General features: G+C 42.4%; 1 protein-coding gene across 2 annotated transcripts in view; it reads right to left on the reverse strand.

Annotated features, from left to right (window-relative positions):
- LOC115782331 (integrin alpha-11-like) overlaps positions 1 to 20,846 on the reverse strand; it is a 90,204-nt gene extending 69,358 nt beyond the window's left edge. For both annotated transcript variants that reach the window (XM_030732453.1, XM_030732452.1), the window contains exons 1-7: positions 20,745 to 20,846; positions 15,834 to 15,945; positions 6,138 to 6,247; positions 3,417 to 3,508; positions 2,781 to 2,895; positions 2,562 to 2,689; positions 547 to 695 (exon numbers count right to left, since the gene is read on the reverse strand). In XM_030732453.1, the coding sequence (XP_030588313.1) occupies positions 547 to 695; positions 2,562 to 2,689; positions 2,781 to 2,895; positions 3,417 to 3,508; positions 6,138 to 6,247; positions 15,834 to 15,945; positions 20,745 to 20,793 (755 nt within the window). In that variant the 5' untranslated portion in view covers positions 20,794 to 20,846. The remainder of the gene's footprint in view (positions 1 to 546; positions 696 to 2,561; positions 2,690 to 2,780; positions 2,896 to 3,416; positions 3,509 to 6,137; positions 6,248 to 15,833; positions 15,946 to 20,744) is intronic.
- Between the last annotated feature and the right edge of the window lie 485 nt (positions 20,847 to 21,331).

A 21,331-nucleotide genomic window follows, 5' to 3' on the forward strand; every position in this document is an offset into this window, starting at 1 on the left:
ATAGGTCTCGGTGGAGCTGGAGGCAGCTACTCTACGCCAAAGCAACAAGGGGGAAAACCTTAAAAACAAAAGTACACGCAGCTTACAGTGACACAACAATGAACTAATGAATACTGAGACCTTAAATACACACACACCAGGTAATCAGGGACAGTTGGGGAGGATGAGGCACAGGTGAACTGAATGACACTAATGAGACAAAGAAGTGAAAACTGAACACAACATACAAGGAGCAGAAGACTGTCAAACTAAAACAGGAAAATACCAAACCTGGAACACAGACTCGCACACTCAAACACATCAGGACAAGATGATTAACACAGACACAGCTGACCTCACACATAAGGGGCTAAGGATAAAACACAGAGACAGCCAAGACTAGAGTGGAAACAGAAACAAAACATGTACTTGACACAACAAAAGTAGTAAAACTACACATAGAACACATGAGACAAGGAACAAAGACACAGAGGGACAAAACAGACACTGGAACACAGAGACGCAGGGAATACAAACAAATGGAAACAGGAATGAAATATGTCATACCGGGCTATGTTGATGCCCAATGCAGTTCTCGTTTCCTCTCCACCTCTTTGGTTGATTTTCCTGGCAGCGTTCACCACTTCCTCCACTGACTGGTAATCATCCAACTTGAACTCATGGACCACTGAGGAGCCATACTGAATCACTCCGACCTCCAATCAAAGCAGAGTCCACATATACAATAAACCACTCATGTAACACCTGTCCAAGCCATCTTGGACAAGCGTTATAGGTTTAATTTAGGTGAAATGATTAATGGAAGCCACACTTTGTTCTCATTGTCAATCTGTATGATAGAGTAACCAACTGCAAATTCAATCCATATCATCTTGTGAGCTGAATTTTAACTGCAATTTTAGGCTGAGCAAAATCAGATTTTCAAATTTTGAAAAAGGCTAAAATGGATTTTAAAAAATGTGACTAATGTTTGTCCATTAGAATGACTATTTGGGTGTTGGGATTCATGTTCCCCAACTGGAAAGACCTGGGAGTACAATTTTTAAAAAAGACAAGAATGGCATATTCTGACTGATCCAAAATGCTGCAGCTAGAGTACTGTCCTGTTGGACCTCAGTGCAGCTTTGATACTGTTGACCATAACATTTTATTACAGAGATTAGAACATACTATAGGTATTAAAGGTACTGCACTGCAGTGGTTTGAATCATATTTATCTAATAGACTCCAATTTGTTCATGTAAATGGAGAGTCTTCTTCACACACTAAGGTTAATTATGGAGTTCCACAGGGTTCTGTGCTAGGACCAATTCTATTTACATTATACATGCTTCCCTTAGGTAGTATTATTAGAAAGCACTGCATACATTTTCATTGTTATGCAGATGATACTCAGCTTTACCTATCAATGAAGCCAGATGACACACATCAATTAGTTAAACTGCAGGAATAAAGACATTAAGGCATGGATGACCTCTAATTTCCTGCTTCTAAATTCTGATCAAACTGAAGTTCTTGTACTCGGCCCCACAAATCTTAGAAACATGGTGTCAAACCAGATACTTACTCTGGATGGCATTACTTTGGCCTCCAGTAACACTGTGAGAAATCTTGGAGTCATTTTTGACCAGGATATGTCCTTCAGTGCACACATTAAACAAATATGTAGGACCGCTTTTTTGCATTTGCGCAATATTTCTAAAATTAGAAACATCCTTTCTCAGAGTGATGCTGAAAAGCTAATTGATGCATTTATTACTTCTAGGCTGGACTATTGTAATTCATTATTATCAAGCTGTCCTAAAAGCTCCCTGAAAAGCCTTCAGCTGATCCAAAATGCTGCAGCTAGAGTACTGACAGGGACTAGAAAGAGAGAGCAGATTTCTCCCATAAGATGGGGCTTGACTATTCGATCAATCGTGTTAAGAAATGGGTTTCACAGAGCCAATAATAACCAGAGGGCGTCACGTAGTTTTGTCAGGTGATTTGGTGCAGCCAGTTACATGATTGGCCAAATGAGGTGTCAATCAAAATGGGAGGGTCTAGTCTGCCATATAAAAGGAACTACAAACCCCCGCGGACGGGACGTGGCCAGTTAAGGGGCTACAGACCAGCTCAAGCCTCCTGTCTTCGCCAGATTGTTAACCAACCTGCTTAGTAAACTAGCCCCCAGCCTTCTCTAGCTCACAGTTTTTGGATCTGTGTAATATTTCTGAGTTTTGTGCTCTATTTTTTGCAATTCAGTCACACACAACCTTCTTGGCTCCCTGTAAAATCCAGAATAGAATTTAAAATTCTTCTTCTCACATACAAGGTCTTGAATAGTCAAGCCCCATCTTATCTTAAAGACTTCATAGTACCATATCACCCCAACAGAGCACTTCACTCTCAGACTGCTGGCTTACTTGTGGTTCCTAGGATACTTGTATAATTGTATAGGGTTAGAGTCACTCAATGATGATGACTGAAATCTCAGAGGGTTAAATCCATTACAATCATCTGTAGGGAGAAAGTGCAGGAAACTCTCACGTCATCTGGTTATAATCAATAGATAAACTAACCTGTGTCTGACCTGGGCCAATGTAGAATTTGTGCAGGATGTTTATGAGGAAGTCTTGAACTTCATACCAGGGGTAAATGGAGTTAGAGCCATCCAGAACAATCACAATATCCATGAATGTCTCGCACCCTACAAGATTTTAAAAGACAATTAGTGGATGGATGGATGGATGGATGGATGGATGGATGGATGGATGGATGGATGGATGGATACTGATTACTCTGCAGGGCGGGTGCGATGGTGTTGGACAGTCTGAAGTTTCGTCCGACTCTAGTGCAGATTCCAGTGCTGTACAGGGAACTTCCACATTCGTGAGACCAGAGTGGACCACAGGTCTGAGGCAGCACAGACACAGATTGGACAAATACAAGAGAAAAGAAAAAAATCAAAGGGTAATGATTTGGTGTGATGTGCAAAAACACATGAAATAAAATCAAAAACAGTGACTAACAGACAGTCCAAGATGTCTGAGCTCCAGCAACTGAAATTCTAAGGTTTTAATTGGATGTTACTTAGCACTAATTAGCTGGTACAGTATCAGGTAGCCTTAGCTCCAAAAAACAAACATGGGGCAACTAAAAAGTCTAATAACTGATGAGGTCTATCTTTTATAGGAAGGTACCCTAACTTTAAGGCCCAGTCAAGAAGAATAGAGGAAGAATAATAAACACAATGTCAACTGTTTGTTTTCACGCCCCTCTGCTCTGCTCTTGATGTCCAGTGCATTGGCTGCACATCACACTGTGTCAAAATGATCTTACATTCAGACGGCGCTGACCTGGTGGTGATTGGACCCCCCCACACACACACCTTTTATAGTGATAAGCTGGCAGTTCTACTCTTAGGTGGTACTCACCACAAAGCTGCTGTCTTTGGGGTTGGACGTCAGCGTCATTCCCAGCCTCATCTTGTCCTTCCTCTCAGACACATTGTTCAGAGTGAGTCTCCCTGAGCACAACCAGAGTAGATGCTTCATGAATCTAAGCTGAATGTTTTGTCTGTATTGTGTTTTTCATTCTATGTCCTATAAAAGCCATCGCCACCTTATTGTGGTGGAGGGGTTTGTGTGTCCCACTGATTCCAGTGGGACACACAAACCCCAGTTTACTGGTTAATGCTAAAAATGTATCACAATGAAAGGAAATAATTATACTAGTCTGAAAAAGACCTTTATTAACGACATAGAAAATCTCATCTGATCTTAGCATGGTCTCCCAAAATCCAGAGCTACCAAGACTGGTTATTGGTATATGGGAAAGGAGACTGAGCTAGTGCATTAGGTTGAGAAATACTAGCTAGATATAGTCAGGCTCACCTCAAGGCTTCCCTGCGCCTTTGAGCCAGGGAACAGGTCCTGACTGTTGTTTGCACTTATGTGCCAAATTACAGTTCAGAGTACCCACCGTTCTTGGAGTCACTGGGCGGGGTGCTCGAAGGTATTCCTTCCTGTGACTCCATCGTCCAACTGGGAGACTTCAGCGCTCACGTGGGCAATGACAGTGAGACCTGGAGGGGCATGATTGGGAGGAATGGCCTGCCTGATCTGAACCTAAATGGTGTTTTGTTATTGGACTTCTGTGCAAACCACAGTTTGTCTATAATGAAGAGTCTGTGTAGATTCTCAGTCATCCAGGTCATAGTAGTCTCTGGAGCTTGAAAAAGGCGACTGGACTTCTTTTTGTTTCTTGAAGACGTTTCACCTCTCATCCGAAAGGCTTCTTCAGTTCTCAACCAAATGGTGGAGAGACCCAGATTGATCATGTGTTCACGCACATGATCAATAGAGGGTCATAACCACCTCCAGGGGACTACGCCCACAGGGGTTTAAATACCTGGGTCTCTCCACCATTTGGTTGAGAACTGAAGAAGCCTTTCGGATGAGAGGTGAAATGTCTTCAAGAAACAAAAAGAAGTCCAGTCGCCTTTTTCAAGCTCCAGAGACTCTATAATGAAGACCATGTTCAAACATAAGGCTGTCCGTAAGAGCACATGGCACCAGGACACCCTAGGTCACAGATCAATGATCGATTTTGTAATTGTATCATCAGATCTGTGGTCGTATGTTCTGGACACTCGGGTGACGAGAGGAGCTGAGCTGTCAACTGATTACCACCTGGTGGGGAGTTGGATCAGGTGGCGGTCCAAATGAGGTGTGTTCTGCACCTCCATTGTTGAGACTGCTGCTCAGAGCTGTGGCTGCAAGGTGGCTGGTGCCTGTCGTGGTGGTAATCCCCGAACAAGATGGCGATCAGCAGAGGTGAAGGGAGCCATCAAGCTGGAGAAGGAGTTCTGTTGAGCTTGGTTGGCCTGTGGGACTCTGGAGGCAGCTGACGTGTACTGGTAGACCAAGCAGAATGTGGCTTGGGAAGTGGCCGAAGCAAAAACTCAGGTGCAGGAGGAGTTTGGTGAGGCCAAGGAAAAAGACTTTCAGACAGCCTTGAAGCAATTCTGACAAACCGTCATGTGACTCAGGAGGGGAAAGTGGTTCTCTACCATTCAGTCCCTGTACAACCGCAGTGAGAGCTTGGTTGTATTGCTGGCAATAATCTGACTCGTTTCCTGTGGGTCTTGGACTTCGTCAAGGCTGATCTTTGTCACCAATTCTGTTCATAATTTCTATGGACAGAATTTTTGGCGCAGCCAAGTGGTGGAAGGTTTCTGCCTCAGTGGCCTCAGAATCTCATCTCAGCTTTTTGCAGATAATGCAGTCTTGTTGGCTTCATCACACAGTGGCCTCCAGCTCGCAGTGGAATGGTTTGGAGCCGAGTGTGAAGCGTCTGGCATGAGAATTAGCACCTCTAACTCTGAGGTCATAGTTCTCAACCAGAAAAGGGTGGAGTGGCCACTCTGGCTCAGGGACGAGCTGCTGCCCCAGGTGGAGGTGGAGTATCTCGGGGTCTTGTTCACGAGTGACGGGAGAAGGGAGCAGGAGATTGACAGATGGATTGGGGCTGTGTCTGCAGTGATGCGGACACAGCACCTCTCTGTCGTGGTGAAGAGGGAGCTGCGTGTGAAGGCAAAGCTGTCGATTTAATGGTCAATTTATATCCCTACCCTCACCTACAGTCACGAGCTTTGGCTAATGACCAAAAGAATGAGATCGTGAGTACAAGCAGCAGAAATGAGCTTCCTCTGAAGGGTGGCTGAGATAGGGTGAGGAGTGCAGCCATTTGGGAGGGGCTCAAAGTAGAGCCGCTCCTCCTCCACATCGAAAGGAGCCAGTTCAGGTGGTTCAGGCATCTGACTAGGATGCCTCTTGGGTGAGATGTTCCGGGCATGTCAACAGGGAGGAGGCCCCGGGGCAGACCCAGGACACGCTGGAGAGATTATATCTCTCATATATCTCAATACCAACATGTCAATATTAACAAAAAAAAAAATTAATTATGCACAACATATTAGCTTTTACTCCCCAAAAATGGTTTATGGTAAATGAAACCTGAATGAAACCTGAAAGTGGTTAAGCCATTGTGGAATATCTCCATCATGAGGTCCACAGCCTAACCTCCTACAGGTTTCATTCTGACCTCTGTGACACTTTACACACCTGAGACCTGCTGTCAGTTTTGATGCTCACCCAGGTTGAGTCGGGTGCAGTTTGCAGAGTCTGGGCTATCCAGCGGGCATCTGTACACATCGCCAGTCTGCTTCTTCCCTGTGGACTCAAAGGGAGCTCCAACCAGCAACCTGCAGCCACACACAGAGTTTGAATCACAAACTTTATTTATAAAGCACAAGTCACAAGTTTGAGAAAGAATGACTAATAGTCTCATCCTCACGGTGAGGATTATGGATGAACACTGGTGTTGGACTGGTACTCAGGATTGTTTAGGAACTGGAAAGGGTTGAATTGGTGCATTCCTACTTTGAGCAACATTTGAGAAATCAGATTATTTTGTTACTAAAGTGTGTGTGACCTAAAGCATCAGGTCTAATATTTCCTCATGTGCATCCCTTCCATTTTTGTATTGCCTCAGTGCAAACAGAGCATGAATATAAACACTATTATTAGCCTTTTTATTTGTGTGTATTATGTTATTGATTTATTGTTAGGTTAAATTATGCATTTTATAGTTGTTTTATTGGTGTGTATTATTTTACTGATTTATTGTTATGATAAATTATGCGTTGTATAGTTGTTTATTTGTGTGTAAATTTTTAAATCTTTTATCTTTGTAAATTTTAATTTTCTCTTGTCCAATTGTGTACAGCACTTTGGTCAGTGGTTGCTGTTTTTAAAGTGCTTTATAAATAAACTTGGCTTGGCTGGCTTGACTTGGCTTGAGCATTCATGAAGGTGCAGAAGAAAGAAATTATATTGCAGGAGATTTTCACACTATGATAAAGATAGCTATCGCAGTCTCCATGAAGGAGCAAACTATAAACTTTTAAAAGCTCTACAAGCCTACAGCATCTGTCTGATATGAAAACTTTATGTCTTGTGGTCTGCTAATCCTTTAATTGGAGTGTTCTTGTTTGGATTTTGGTGTAGTATGAGTTATATGCTTTTAAATCATAGACCTTTAAAATTTTTGGTATTTCTTCTATGTACAGAAACTTTTTCACTTGCCCTCCTGCTTTCAGAGGTCAGTTCTTGTGACAGCGGTCATGTTAAACACAGATCCTACTGCCACGGTTGAACACAGCGGGTGGGTTATTAGTGTTAACCAGCGTAAACGCCACCACATGTGGCCTGGGTGGCGGTTCTGGGAAGAGGGCTGACTCACATACCAGAGGAGCTGCTACAGCAGAGCACTAACCCTCAATCTGCTAAAGTGTCTCCTGTCCACATCAAACAGTGGAAAAGCCATGCTGACAAACCACATCCCAGAAAGCAGACGGACCAGGTTCACATCCTGCAGCCTGCAGCAGCACGCTGCAGACAGAATGCCTCTGACATCATCCCATCATGCTGATCGCTTCCCGAGCAGGTGATGTTATTTAGCTTTTGGTAAAACTTCAAACCTGTACCAGCTCTTCTGCTACTGCTTTACTGGACTCTTAATTGATGGTCTCTGGGATGTATTCGCAGCACACAACAGCTCAAAGGTGAAGCCAAATTTTTCATGAGTTTTCATTCATTGAATGAGCAAGTAAATCCATCAGTGTAGACACTGATGAAATTTAAACAAATATTTTCCTATCAAGCTTTTCTTTGCAAAAGATCACAACTTTGCAGACATTCTGGAATAATGTGGATGCAGTTCAACCCGGGCTTTCTGCACACTCTTCTCAGGTCTGATTTGTTCATTGCGCTCTTTGTAACTGTTTTCAGCAGGATTGAGCTCCTGTGACAGCCCTGCTCCCTCCACCACAGGCAGAATAAAAACTGACTGTTTCTTCTCTGAATAGTTCTTCATAATTTTGGAGCTTCACTTTGGATCATTGTCATGTTGGAGAAGGAAACTGGCTGCAGTACATGAGCTCTGGACTTGTTCCTGCACAAATATCCCAGTTTGCTACCACTGAAGAATCCCAAACCACCCTGCCTGAAAGACGGCATCAGACAATCCTTCAGCATCTTTTCATTTGTTCTTTTTACTCTTCTTCTGCAGCACCTTTAGTTGTTTTTCCACACTTTCAAGTTCCTTAAAGTAGCTTTTCATTATCTACAAAAAGCTCCTTTGCCTCTTTGTGTCTTGCATTTGGGTCCACTTCCAGTTTAAGGGGAAATGTAGCCAGTTATTACCGAAGGAATGCAAATCAAAGCCTTCTGTCAGCTCTGGTACCATTTTGGTTCTGGTGGCTGATCAGTCTCTGAAGGTTTGCTGATGTGCGGAGAAGTCAGACACAAACACACACATGGACAGCAGCATGAATCCTGGCAGAGAAAACAGACCCTCAGCTCGGCTCTGTAAACACATACTGCCAGTGGTCTGACCTCAGATTTAACTGAGGTCACTACAGGTCAACAGGTCTGACCTGAACAGTGTGCTGGGTACCTGAGTAATGCCTTCAGTGTTGGCTCTGAGAGGTGGAAGCTGGCACTCAGGATGTTTGTCTGGTAAATGTTTGCTCCCAGTTCAAATTTTACTTCTGACCACATCATGGGCAACATATCTGCTTTCTAAGTTTAACAACATTTGATTTTGTTGCTGCTCTTGTTATTTTACGTATTTGTCTTAAGTTTAGTGTTTTAGAGAGGAAATATGAGCAATGGCAGCAAGGGAATGGAGACACAGTGGGCTAATGAACCCTAACCAGTCAGGTTCAGGTTCCTCTGTTTGTTCTCATGGGGTTGCAGTTATCCATCCTCACGTGCACATCACATCAAGTATGGACAGCAGATAAGCATTATACCAAAAAAAAAGATTTAAAGATATGAATACATTAGTTCCTGGTAGTGATGCTGCTGGAACAAAGCTGTTTCTTAAACTGTTAGCTCCACTTTGGGACTATAAGCTCTCATCCAGGTGGAAAAATCTAAAACTCACTGTGCAAAGAGTCAAACCAAACCAATTGTTCAGTCTCACTCATGATGCACATTAACCTTTTTTTGTATCTGCACATTTTCTAAAATCAATCATCATTTAGTAAGTAAGTAAATAAGTCAAATTTTATTTATATAGCACCTCTCAAGACATAAATCACAAAGTGCTTCACAACAGTAAAACAAAGTACAATTGGAGTAAGGAAAAAAAAATCTAACCAAACACAAACTAAAGAAGATGAGTTTTTAGCTGTTTTTTTTAAAAGACACCGCCGAATCTGCAGTTCTTGTACACAAGGAGATAGAGTTCCAGAGTCGGGGAGCTACTGTAGCAAAAGCTCTATCTCCTTTAGTTTTCAGCCTTGTGTGATGTAAGGCCAGTAGGCCTTTATCACATGACCTCAGACACATGGCTGGAATGTACAGATGCAAGAGTTCACTGATATACAGTGGGTTCCAAAAGTATTCATACCCCTTGAACTTTTCCATATTTTGTCACATTACAAACACAAACATAAATATATTTCACTGGAATTTAATGTGAAAGACCAACACAAAGTGGTATACAGTTGTGAAGTGGAAAGAAAATTATACATGATTCAAAACATTTTTTACAAATAAAAAACTGAAAAGTGCGGTGTGCAAAAGTATTGAGCCCCCTTTTCTCTGAGTGCAACCAATTGCATTCAGAAGTTGCCTGATGACTGCTAATGACTAAAAAGAGTCCACCTGTGTGTAATCTAATCTCAGTACAAATACAGCATCATGAAATCCAAAGAATACAGCAGACAGGTCAGGAAGAAGGTTGTGGAGAAGGTTAAAGCAGGCTTAGGCTATAAAAAGATTTCCCAAGCTTTGAACAGCTCACGGAGCGCTGTTCAATGCATTGCCTGGAAATGGAAAGAGTACGGCACAACTGTAAACCTACCAAGACAAGGCCGTCCACCTAAACTTACAGGCCGAACAAGGAGACAGGGCTCTCCTTGTTCGGCCTGTAAGTTTAGGTGGACGGCCTTGTCTCAGAGATGCAGCCAAGAGGCCCATGGTGACTGTGGACCAAATGCAGAAATTCACAGCTCAGGTGGGGGAAAATGTCTAAAAATGTTCTAAAAATGTCGTTAGAATAAACAGAATCAATATTTAAACCCAAAGTAAAAACAAGGTCCAGAGTATGTCCTTTAGCATGTGTGGGGCCGGACACATGCTGAGTAAAATTAAAAGAATCCATGACGCTGATAAAACCTCGAAGTGGTCACAGTCATCATCAATATAGATATTAAAATCCCCAACTATGACCAGTCTGGACAATTTTATGGTGGATGATAAGAAGTCACTAAATTCTTTTAAAAACGTGTTACTCGGAGCAGCAGGACAGTACACCACAGCACAGTACAGAGGATCCTTGTTTCCAGTTTTAATCAGCTGTAGTTCAAACGAGGAAAAGTGACCGACCTTTGTTGAGCGACAAGAGAACTAGTTCCAAAACACCGCAGCGAGACCTCCTCCATGGCCAGACGTCCGAGGATGGCTGATGAAGCGATGAAAAGTGTGTGCAGTTTGTCACACAGTGTGTCTGATAGCTAAAAGAACAGTTGCTGTATTTTAAGGGAGAGCAAAGAATGAGCGATAACTTCACTCAGATGGAGAAAGATGTAAGAAAGGTAGAAACGTACTCCAAGGAGATACTTTTACTTTCTTACTTGGAGTAGATTTCAGAGCCTGTACTTTTTTACTTTTACTTGAGTACAGAAGTTGAACCAGTACTTCAACTTTTACCAGAGTAGTTTTTAACACAAGTAGTTGTACTTCTACTTAAGTACAGAATGTCAGTACTTTAGCCACCTCTAGTCTCTGGCTTGTTATCAGCACACAGGTCAAAGTCAGCATCCCTGATGCTCTTTCATCTGCTGCCATCCAGATGACGTCTGTTTGAGGGAAGGTCTTATTTCAGCAGACCACACCATGTCCAGCAGCATGGCATTACCCACGGAAAAAATCTCGAGCTTCATAAAAACAAAATACAACAAAGCAGCAGCTGAGCTTCTATAGCAAGCAAGAACTGGAAACAATTGGCTTGCAGAAAATTATTTGAAATAAGCAAAGACATTCCCTGAATCATCTCCTCAGTTCAGAAACATTTACAGCGATGACCCTGGCTAAAATTACTAACAATTTTAATTTTCTATTCTAGTTCTCTGAAAAGGTCTATAACAGGGATCCTCAAATCCAGGCCTCGAGGGCCGGTGTCCTGCAGGTTTTAGATAAGTCCCTGATCCAACACACTTGAGTCAAATATAGAAGTCATTACCAGGACTCTGGAGAACTTAACTGCATAGGAGGTAATTCAGCCATTTGAATAAGATGTGTTGGATCAGGGACACATCTAAAATCTGCAGGACACCGGCTCTCAAGGCCTGGATTTGAGAATCCCTGGTCTATACTGACCTAAAATAGGATCTTTTTATTAACCTAAGCAAACAGCAACTGAAAACCAAAAGTTTTTAAATCCTAAAAAAAGCTCACACAGGACTTTGAACCGCAGTCTTGAGGGTGAAAGTTCAACATTTGCTCAAGAAAGCAGCACTCCTTCTCCTCAAACTACAGACTAGACCTTTACATATCCATCATGAAGGAAAATTACTGATCTAATTACTGATCACAGCAGCATTTTCCTGACATAGGATTTTTTTTTAAACTTTATGACACAATTTTAGTCTGTTTAATCAACCAATTAGCTGGTTTAAAGTCCTTACAACTAAAGTCGATAAAGAGACGGAGGTCACAGGACCCTGACAGTTTATTGGTACAAATAATTTTCTCATGCACTGAGAAATACTGAGGATAATAAAGAAGACAGACAGCAAGGATTGTTCCTCTGTGGTGAGTCTGTCAGTTTAAAAACATCAGCCAAACACCTGAAAAGCAAATATCACCAGGCAGCACAGAAAAATAATCCTCCAGATTTACCTAGTCCAATCCCCCTTTAACACACACACACACACACACACACACACACACATACACACACACACACAGAGAGAGAGAGAGAGAGAGAGAAATGGAGTGATGGACTTCGCAGAGGGAGGCTGGGGAATAATAAACCACAACACATAGTTTCCAAATCCGGCGCGCCGCCTCAAGATGCAGGAGAGGCTGCTTGCGAGACAAATGCAAATACTTTCCACTTGTTTACCTGAGACTTCAAAAGGAAGAGAGATTTTGTAATCCTGGAGGATTGCGAGGTATTTGTCATGGCTGAAAGAATTTCCAGTTAAAAAAAAAACTGTTGCACAGTCTCACCTGCAGCCGCAGACAGACGCAGGGAGGAAAACAACAGTATGACTTTCTGATAATTATTATTCATTATGTGTAATGAAAGAGAATGAAGCCTTGAAGCTTTCCGCCTGCTCGATTAATTACACCTCATTTTCTGCGCTGAGCTTTATTGATTCCCATGTGACTAACAAACAATGGCTTACATTGCATATGATTTTAGCCTTTTTTTGTTTTTCTATCCACTCATTCTCAACTTTAACGACAAATAATATTTGAAACAAATTTTAATATTAGACAAAGTTAACCCTAATAAATACAAAATGCAGTTTTTAAATGATGATTTCATTCATTAAGGGAACAAAGCTATCCAAACCTACCTGTCCTGTGAGAAACAATAACAGCCCCCCTCTGGACTTCCAGGCCGTACTCGGCACAGATGTTCCTGTATATTATGCCAGCCTCTTGGTTATGGTGTTCCATGTATGTCCTGCCTGCTAGCATCTTGCACCCTGCTGTTATGTGCTGGATTGTCTCAGGGGTATCTCTGCACAGCCTGCACCTGGGGTCTTGCCTTGTGTGGTACACCCCGGCCTCTGTCGGTCTTGTGTGTAGAATTTGTTAAATAATGAATTAACTCTGATTAAACACATTGTTTGGAAAGCTGAGTTCAGCCTCACTGCCTGATCACTGCAGACCTGCTGAATGAAGAAATCCCTTAAGTAGAAGCTGTCTGACAAAGTAAAAGATCTCAGAAAGCAGCACATCATCCACAATCTGAAGAAGCAGCTGAGGAACAAGGTCACTGATATCCATCAGTCTGAAAGGGTCACAGAGACATTTCTGAGGCTTTGGGACTCCAGAGAACCACGGTGAGAGCCGTTATCCACACATGGAGAAAACTTGGAGCAGTGGGAACCTTCCCAGGAGCGACCAACCTACCAAAATTACTCCAAGAGCATCGAGGACTCATCCAGGAGGTCACAGAAGAACCCAGAACAACATCTAAAGAACTGCAGGCCTCACTTGGCTCAGCTAAGGTCAAAGTTCATGATTCAGCAATCAGAAAGAGACTGGGCAAAAATGGCCTCCATGGGAGAGCTCCAAGGAGAAAACCACTGCTGACCAACAAGAGCACAAAGGCTCGGCTCACATCTGCCAACAAACATCTGGATGATCCCTGAGACATTTGTCATGATCCTGGGTCAAGGACCCAGTGTTTTCTGTTGTTGGACTTTTGTCTCTGTTTTGATTCTCAGTTAGATATCTGAGTTCCCTTCTTGCTTTGTTTTGCATTTAATTCCTGTTTCCTATATTCGGGCCTAATCTGTCCCTTGTATTATTTATTTTCTGTCTTTGTATCAGGTTCACGTGGTCTTAGTCTGAGTCTCTGTTTTCTACTTCCTGTTTTGCTTTGTTAGTCCTGGTGTCATGTGCCTGAAATTCTGTTCTGCTTCCTAAGTCTTGTTAGTCAGATTCTGTTCAGCTACGCTCCCTGGTGTGTCCTATTTCCCTGATTTCCTGGTGTGTATATTTTTTCTTTTTTCCCTGGTTCTCTGTTGCGTCATCTGTTATCACTGCTGTTGTTGGTGCTTCCTGCCCTCTGTGAGCTCTCCGTCAGTCTGTATTTCTGTTCAAGTGAGTTTAGTCACCCGTTCTGCTGGCTCCTGTCAAGCTCAGTCTGTCCTGTGTGCCAGCAAATAAAGTTGAGATTAAGTTAAGTCCTGTCTTGAGTCTTGGGGTCTTAAAACCTGCCTGCTACAGAATTCCAGGTTTGAGTCCTGTTACATCTGCAACTAAGACAGCATTTCATAAAAGAACATCAGACAAACAGTCAGACATAGTGGCAGTAGTGTGATGTCTGGGGCTGCTTTGCTGCTTTGGGACGACTTTCTCACACAGGGTAGGTGGGTTTGAATAGCATTGTTCCCTTAATGAATAAAATCATTATTTAAAAGCTGCATTTTGTATTTACTCTAGTTATCTTTGTCTGATATTAAATTTGTTTGATGATCTGAAACATGTAAGTGTGACAAAAATGCAAAAAAATAAGAAAACAGAAAGGAGGCAAATACTTTTTCATGGCACTGGGTATATGTGGAGGTGACCGGTATTGCTTTTTACCCAGATCAATGGAAACAGTATCAGTCTGAATCTCGATCAGTTCCTTAGTGATCCCAACATTCCATTTGAATTCCATCTTTATCTCAAGTTCCTTTGATTCGCATATTTCTTATCAAAATCATCTTACTTTATTAGACTTTAACGCACCTCATGTCCTCTGACATGACAGGTGAGAGTCCATGAAGGTTGAAAATATAAAGATGAAGGATGGAAGAGCAAACAAACACTCACAGCAGACTGTGAGGGAGCCAAGGACAAACTGTACAGGAACGAGTGTGTTTGTATGAGAAAGCAAGAGTAACGAGCTGTGATGCCACAGGATCAGAGCTACGTTATGAAATCCGGATTTACATCAGAAAGAACTATAAATAATATCCACATAAAAAAATGTTCCACATTTCAGACTCATTGGTGGAAAATGTGTCATCATAACATGATCTTGACATCTCAACATAATTCACTGCCACACTGCACAGGGAGCACTGAAATAGACAAGTTTTTCCAAGTCAAAGATATTTCAGCTCTCAAAAACTACAAATCTGCTGCCTTCAGATGAGCCACGGCCTCCAATAAATCCCAACATTCAACAGTTGTTTTTGTATTTTTTACCAGACATGTAGACACTGTCTTTTCTATCTTCACCTAGAAGACACAATAGATGTTCAGCTTAGCTTGAGGAAGGTTAAGATGGGAGTTATGAGTCCCCAAGGGGATGAGAACTTTTTCCTAAAATTCTGTCCAGTGTTAATGTCATACAGTAAACATACATCAATAAAAAAAACCCGTGTTTGAATCCTGTAGATGGCGCGTTTAGACCCTTGCCATTTTAGTGTTTTGAAACTGGACCTCACAAGCGAGGGTCAGAGCCAACAGAGAAACCAATGGATGCTGCAAATCCTCCCCTGCTGCCTGCTCCTTTCTGACCCTGGGAGAACCAGAATCTCCGAAATGAATGTTGCATTTTATTCAGTCAGACCTGAAACCAGTGACTGAGACATGAACTCATCAGGAAAGAGTTTACTGTGCTCAGCAAAGGGGTCACCCCCTGGTGGCTGTTAAAATAATGCAGGTTTAAGGCTTTGTTTTTCAGACCCAGAAGCTACATGTGCCTTCCCACTAACTTCTGCCTCAGCTAAAGCTCATAAATTCTCTTTTCGTGAATGCCTGGAGGTTAAACGTTATTGTAACACCTGGAAGAACAGCCACACTGAATATTTTTATTGGCGCCAAAAGAATTTGGACCATTTTTAACTCTCAGTGGAGCCTCAGAGTTTGACTGATTTGGGGAACTGAAGGAGCATTTGGACCCTGAAATAGTTAATGACATTGGACTGAACAAGTGGATTACAGTAAATGAAGGAATCTAACAAACCAGTCCAGTCTGGCTTCAGTGACCAGTATAAAGCAGCACAGACAGGTTTATGGATGTGATGATGGGATTCTCACCACTGGTGTCCTCCTGCCTCGTGCTGCTGAACCGTGTACCCAAACTGAGTTTCTTTAGAACCAGCGAAGATCTTGAAGTTCTTTGTGTCAAAGTTGAAACAGAGCTGAAGATCTGAAACACAGAAAAAGATTTACTTTTATTCACTGTAACTCTTCACTGCCCAGTATAGCCAGTCCACAGTAATTCCTGCAGCCACATGAGCAGGAAGCAGACCAACAATCAAAAGCAGCTGCAATAGGCTTGGATCATTTCACTCGGAAAATTCTGCTATCACCTGATCACTATCTCTCTGCCTGCCTGCACGCTGAACAATGGCAAGTATTTGTAAATGTAAATTACACTTCATTATCTCTTAAAGAAGACTTATTCTGTTCTCCTTACTTTCTGTCATGTACCTCCTGCACAGATGGTGGATGTTCATGTTAAACAACGCCAAATTTTCAAAAAATGACGTCAAAGCACTGGTGTAGATCTCTGGGGTGATGCAGAGCAAATGTCCACTCTTAGTCTACATCCATGCATTTGTCCCTTTCCAAAAGAAAAAAAAAAGCACTGTGGGATTACTTGTTCAGGTCTGGTTATGAGATCACTGGCTGATGTAGGGTTCAGGCCAAATTAATCTGACTTTCAATGCCACAGGAAAGCCATGCACATGGTTCTTCAGCTGGGCATTAATTCCTAATCTTTTGATCCCAGTGTGACCCTTTGACCTTTAGCTTTTGGTCTGTGTGCTGAAGAATTTCCTGAGCACTCTGGTTTGCCTCCTCCAGCTGTGTAAATGAACAGCGCAATTGGAAAAGTAGGAAGGCTGCTGTGATTGTCTGCCAGCAGCAGTGATGAGTTTGGCTGCTGAGGACAAAAATAAAAGAATTGCAGCACTCTTTGAGACGTGGTTGTTTCCTTGCAGCAGAGAGGAATCTGCTCCTGTTTGAGCTGAGCCAAGAATCTGATCCATCCATCAGACGTGCTGGCAAAGAAGCAAACAGAGCAGGGATGTCAGATCCAGGTCTGATGGTCGCTGCTGCTCAGGGATTTGACCAATGTGGACAACCCTCCCTGACACAGCTGAGTAGATCTGTGTTCACTGACAGATTTTTCCACGTGTCTGAGCTGCTCTCATAATTGATGACAGATTAAAATCCAGCTGCAGTGACTGCAGCAGCTGAGAGATTATTTTTGTTTGAGAAGAACTAAAGTCAGCGCTGTTTCCATATAAATCTCCACTTTTTTTAATCAGTTCAAAGATGGGAGCATGTAATGATCAGAGTTTGACAAGCTGCCAAATGCCGTCTATGTCACTTCCTCCAGCCGGCAGGCAGTCGGCTCTGCTGGCCCCAAATCACCGCGGCCTGACTGTAATGCTGGCTGCAAACGGGCAGCACAGGTCAGAGGTCACAGCTCCAACCTCTCCTAGTATAGTGCACAGCTGATCTGGGCTGCTTTTAGCACTTCTAACCAAGAGGTCTCTGTCATTAGACTCCAAAGATGAGGCCCAGATGAAGTGGACATGTGGGTGCACCAGGACCAAGTCAGGGCCCCAAAAATCAGCAGATGGGCCACATTTGTATTACATGCTGTACTCCATTAGAAAAGCTGGATATTTATAATAACCATTGACTGAGGTTTTTCATTTATTCCCATCTGTATATCAGCTGTCTACAATGTTGGACTGTAACAAGCTTCACAACAGACTCTGAATGGTCGTCACTGGTTTGGGTTGAGGATACTTGGACCGGTCATCGGTCAGATCCTGACTCAAAAATCTGGATCTGGTATAGTGACAGCATGTCAGTCCATTAGATGATCTCTGAGTTATTTTGTGTTTGCTTTGCTATGTGGGGAAACTGACGGTGAATCTGCAGCAGTTTGTAGTTCTTTGTATGTCTGCAGAAGTTTCTGATTGTGTTTAAAGTGAGCTGACAGGCCTGAAGCACTCAAACAAGGCGGAGTTCAGTCAGACAAGGCAGAAGCTAGAAGGATGCTGGTTTGGTTTAATACTTACTGGGAAGTTATGGTATGTGTGAGGAAGCAACAGAGAAACTGGCAGGACTGTAACTGACAGCAATGTGCAGCAGCCTCATTACATGAAAGAATGTTTGTGCATCCAATGCTGTTGCTGTCTCTTCCCCACTTTTCTCCAGTGTTGTAGATCCATTCTGCTGAAGTAGGACATCACAGCAGCTGGTAGCTCCAAAAGTGGACACATCACACCAAAATACATAGATAAACATCACTATGGACTGGAAGAAGTATATGTGCATCAGGTTTGGGGCTGAATGGTCCCTTTAATTTTTATTAAAGGGACCATTCAGCCATTCAGCCCCATTCATATGACCTCAAAAACAAACATCACCATCTTTATTGACGTAAAACAAAAAAACAGTGACTGCTTCATAAAACTGGAGTTTGACAGAATTTGCTGAGGAACATATTGTGGTGTAAATATCTTTAAAGACTAGATTTTTTCAGTGAAGTTTGGTGTGAAAGATTCTCCTTACATAAGATGACACGTATCAAAAATCATCTTGATCATCATCCAGAGTACGCTCTGCTGCTCCCAGTGCTGGCTGCAGCATTAATCATTTTGCTTTCTTTAGTTATATAAAAGGGTTTTTTTTTTTATATGCTTCATACAAATTTCAGGCTGTTCTGTCCCTGAAGCAGAGCTGCGTCTTTGTTACAGACAAAATAAAACCAGCACGCTGCGTGTCTGTGGTTACTATAAAATGCCAAATCCAGCAGTAACAGAAACACCAGCAGTTTTTCAGCGAGGGTTTGTTTTGTTCCAGAGGGTGGAGCTCAACGCAGAGACAGCTTTGAGTGACAATTTAATTGGTTTCCAGATGAGATCAGGAGGTGAAATCACATCCAAACAGTATGGGATGGAGTTCTTGGAGCACCTATCAAGGACGTGTGGTGACGGATGTCTTCCTGTTTGCTGCAACCAACCACAAACTAACAAGCAGCAACAACAGCGAGTTTAATGATCAGCCTAAAAGCCACAACATGCCATAAAATCACTTTATCCTCTGAGTTCGTGCAGAAAAACTCTGGCCTGAAACATCCTGACCCTCCCAACCATCACACCAAACTCTACACTAATTCAGTAAAGGGACCACAGGGACCAGCTTCAATGTGAGGAAACACAATTTAATCAGAGGAAAACAGGAAAAATGATTCCTGAGCCCATCCTCTGAGACTAAAGAGGTCATTTTACACCATGTTGCTGCAGCATGAGGATGGAGACATCAGTCAGCTCCAACACCCCTCACACAGCACAAATAATAGTCATGTTTCTGTCATTTCCTCTTTTATTTTGAAATTACTCCCCTTACATCTTACTGCTGTCAGTTCTGCTTCCGACCTGTTGTTCCTGTTTTCCCACCAGGTTTGGCTCAGCTGATCACTCCAGCAGCAGGAATGTTGCCATTCTGCCATCTCCTGTCACCTTGTCAAAGTTTGCAGGCCTTTCTTAAAGTTATTCCTTGTTTTCTTTCCCTGCTTTAGATTTTCCTTCTATGTTTTTGTTTCCTCGCACTCCTGTTTGCTTTGTTCATGTCACACATTTTTATCTGTCTTTGGATTGTTTGCTTCCACCGATGGAAAACTCAGCCTGGAATTAAACATCTGGATTTTCATTTGGGTCCTTTCACAGGTAAAAGGACCCAAATGATAAAATGCATGGCACCTTTCCAATGGAATTTGGGATATACAGTTTTATTCTGAAAGTTGTTGGTGAAGCGTTTGTTTTTTCTCATGCATCATCGAGTTAACTGCAACATGAACCTTCAAAACAGACAGAAACATCTGGAACATCCACTTTGAGGCCTTGTTCTTTGAAGATTCAGCACCCAACTGTAATCTCCAGCACCAAAATTTGCAGTTCCTCTAATGTCCAGCAGAGGCAGCATTGAGTCAGTCCCCATAGGCTCCCTTGTTAAAACATTCCAGCAGAAATAAGCATGTTTACAGCCTGATACAGGAACTGCTTTGGTCCCTGTAGCTAATTTCCCCCTTCATAACAGCTGTACTGGGGAAGATGCTTCTATAACTGAATTAAGGCTTAAAGTTTGCGTCATTTGGTGCATCAGCGTGTCAGAAACTAGTGTCAGTGTTTTGTGTTCTATAATCCACACTCCTCTGTATCTGAAACAGCCAAGAAATTCCACAAAAGCCTTACTTTAAAACTCTTCTTCAGCATCTTTGTTATCTGCTCATAAATTTATAATCCCAGCTCAGACATGAAACCACAAACCTGCCTTCAGTGGCCTCATATTTACTCCCATTCAACAGCGAGCTGCAGTTGACGTCTTTGTTTTCCTTCGTCTGCGCATGCCGGTCACATCAGGACTACAACTGGCCTCATTTTACAAAGAATCTGAGCACCTAAACTAAAAAGAAAACTTGGATCTAGCAATAAAACCAAGCTGACCACTGAAGTTTGCAGTGAACACTCAGACAGTGTTGTATAAAGTCTCACAGAGGCTAATAAATTTTAAAATTTAAGAAAACCTTTAACAAACCAGACCACCAAACCACAGTCTCTGTTAGAGAAAGCCATATTAATAAAGTTTTACATCACTTTTTGTTAAACTTCCATGTATCTCTGACTCAAAAAAAACTAAAAACTTAGGTTTGAAGTTGAACTCCAGATGCTGTAGAAGAGGCAGCATCCTGATTACAACAAGTTTGCAGTTTCACAGAGAAAAGAGAGAAAGTGGTTGAAGAAAATGAGAAACTTTTTAGCCTTTCTGTCTCTGTCTGCCTTTTGGACATGTGAGTGGACCGGACCTTGACTCAAACTCCTAATCTTGCCATCAGACCATCAGCAGCACCTATCTTATATCAACTCTCTGATCCTCTCATCTCTCTCTGACCTGCTCTGTGTTACCTGTTGCTCGCTCACTCACCTGGCAGGAAACTGCAGGTCCACAGCAGCAGAAGGTGATGATAATCCATGTGTTTGAGAGGAAAACAGTGAAATAAACAGAGTGTGAGTAAGTGAGTCTTAACTCTGCTGCTCTGGTGTGTAAAGAAGAGAGAGGAGGAGGGGGAGGAGTAAATGCACCTCCTCCTGCCTCAAGTGTCTGCTTTTTATTTTTTTAGAGCCTCTTAAAGGTCACCTTTTCTTTTCAGAGCAGGAGCTTTAATGTCTCAGTCACTGCACAAACAGGAAATGCCTCCATTTGTGTCTGTGATTCCAGAGGGTGCTAAAGACCAGATGTGAACATCTGCCCAGTATTCCCCAGGAGAGCTGAGATAATGGATATACAGTCAATAAATGCATCCTATCCCAGTGCAGTGTAGTTTTAAATACATGTGTTGCATCCATTAGTGCAGTTCAAATTCTTTGTAAGCATTTATAATCATTTTTAAGTGTTCATGTTTTCAAACCTGCCAAACAACAACAACAACAAATAGCTAAAAGCAGCCACTCAAGATTCCAAAAGTGAGTCAGTCCCCAAAGACTGTAAATATATGATGGACATGGCCCCAT

Source organism: Archocentrus centrarchus, chromosome 6 (assembly GCF_007364275.1).
Source record: "Archocentrus centrarchus isolate MPI-CPG fArcCen1 chromosome 6, fArcCen1, whole genome shotgun sequence".
Classification (NCBI taxonomy): domain Eukaryota; kingdom Metazoa; phylum Chordata; class Actinopteri; order Cichliformes; family Cichlidae; genus Archocentrus; species Archocentrus centrarchus.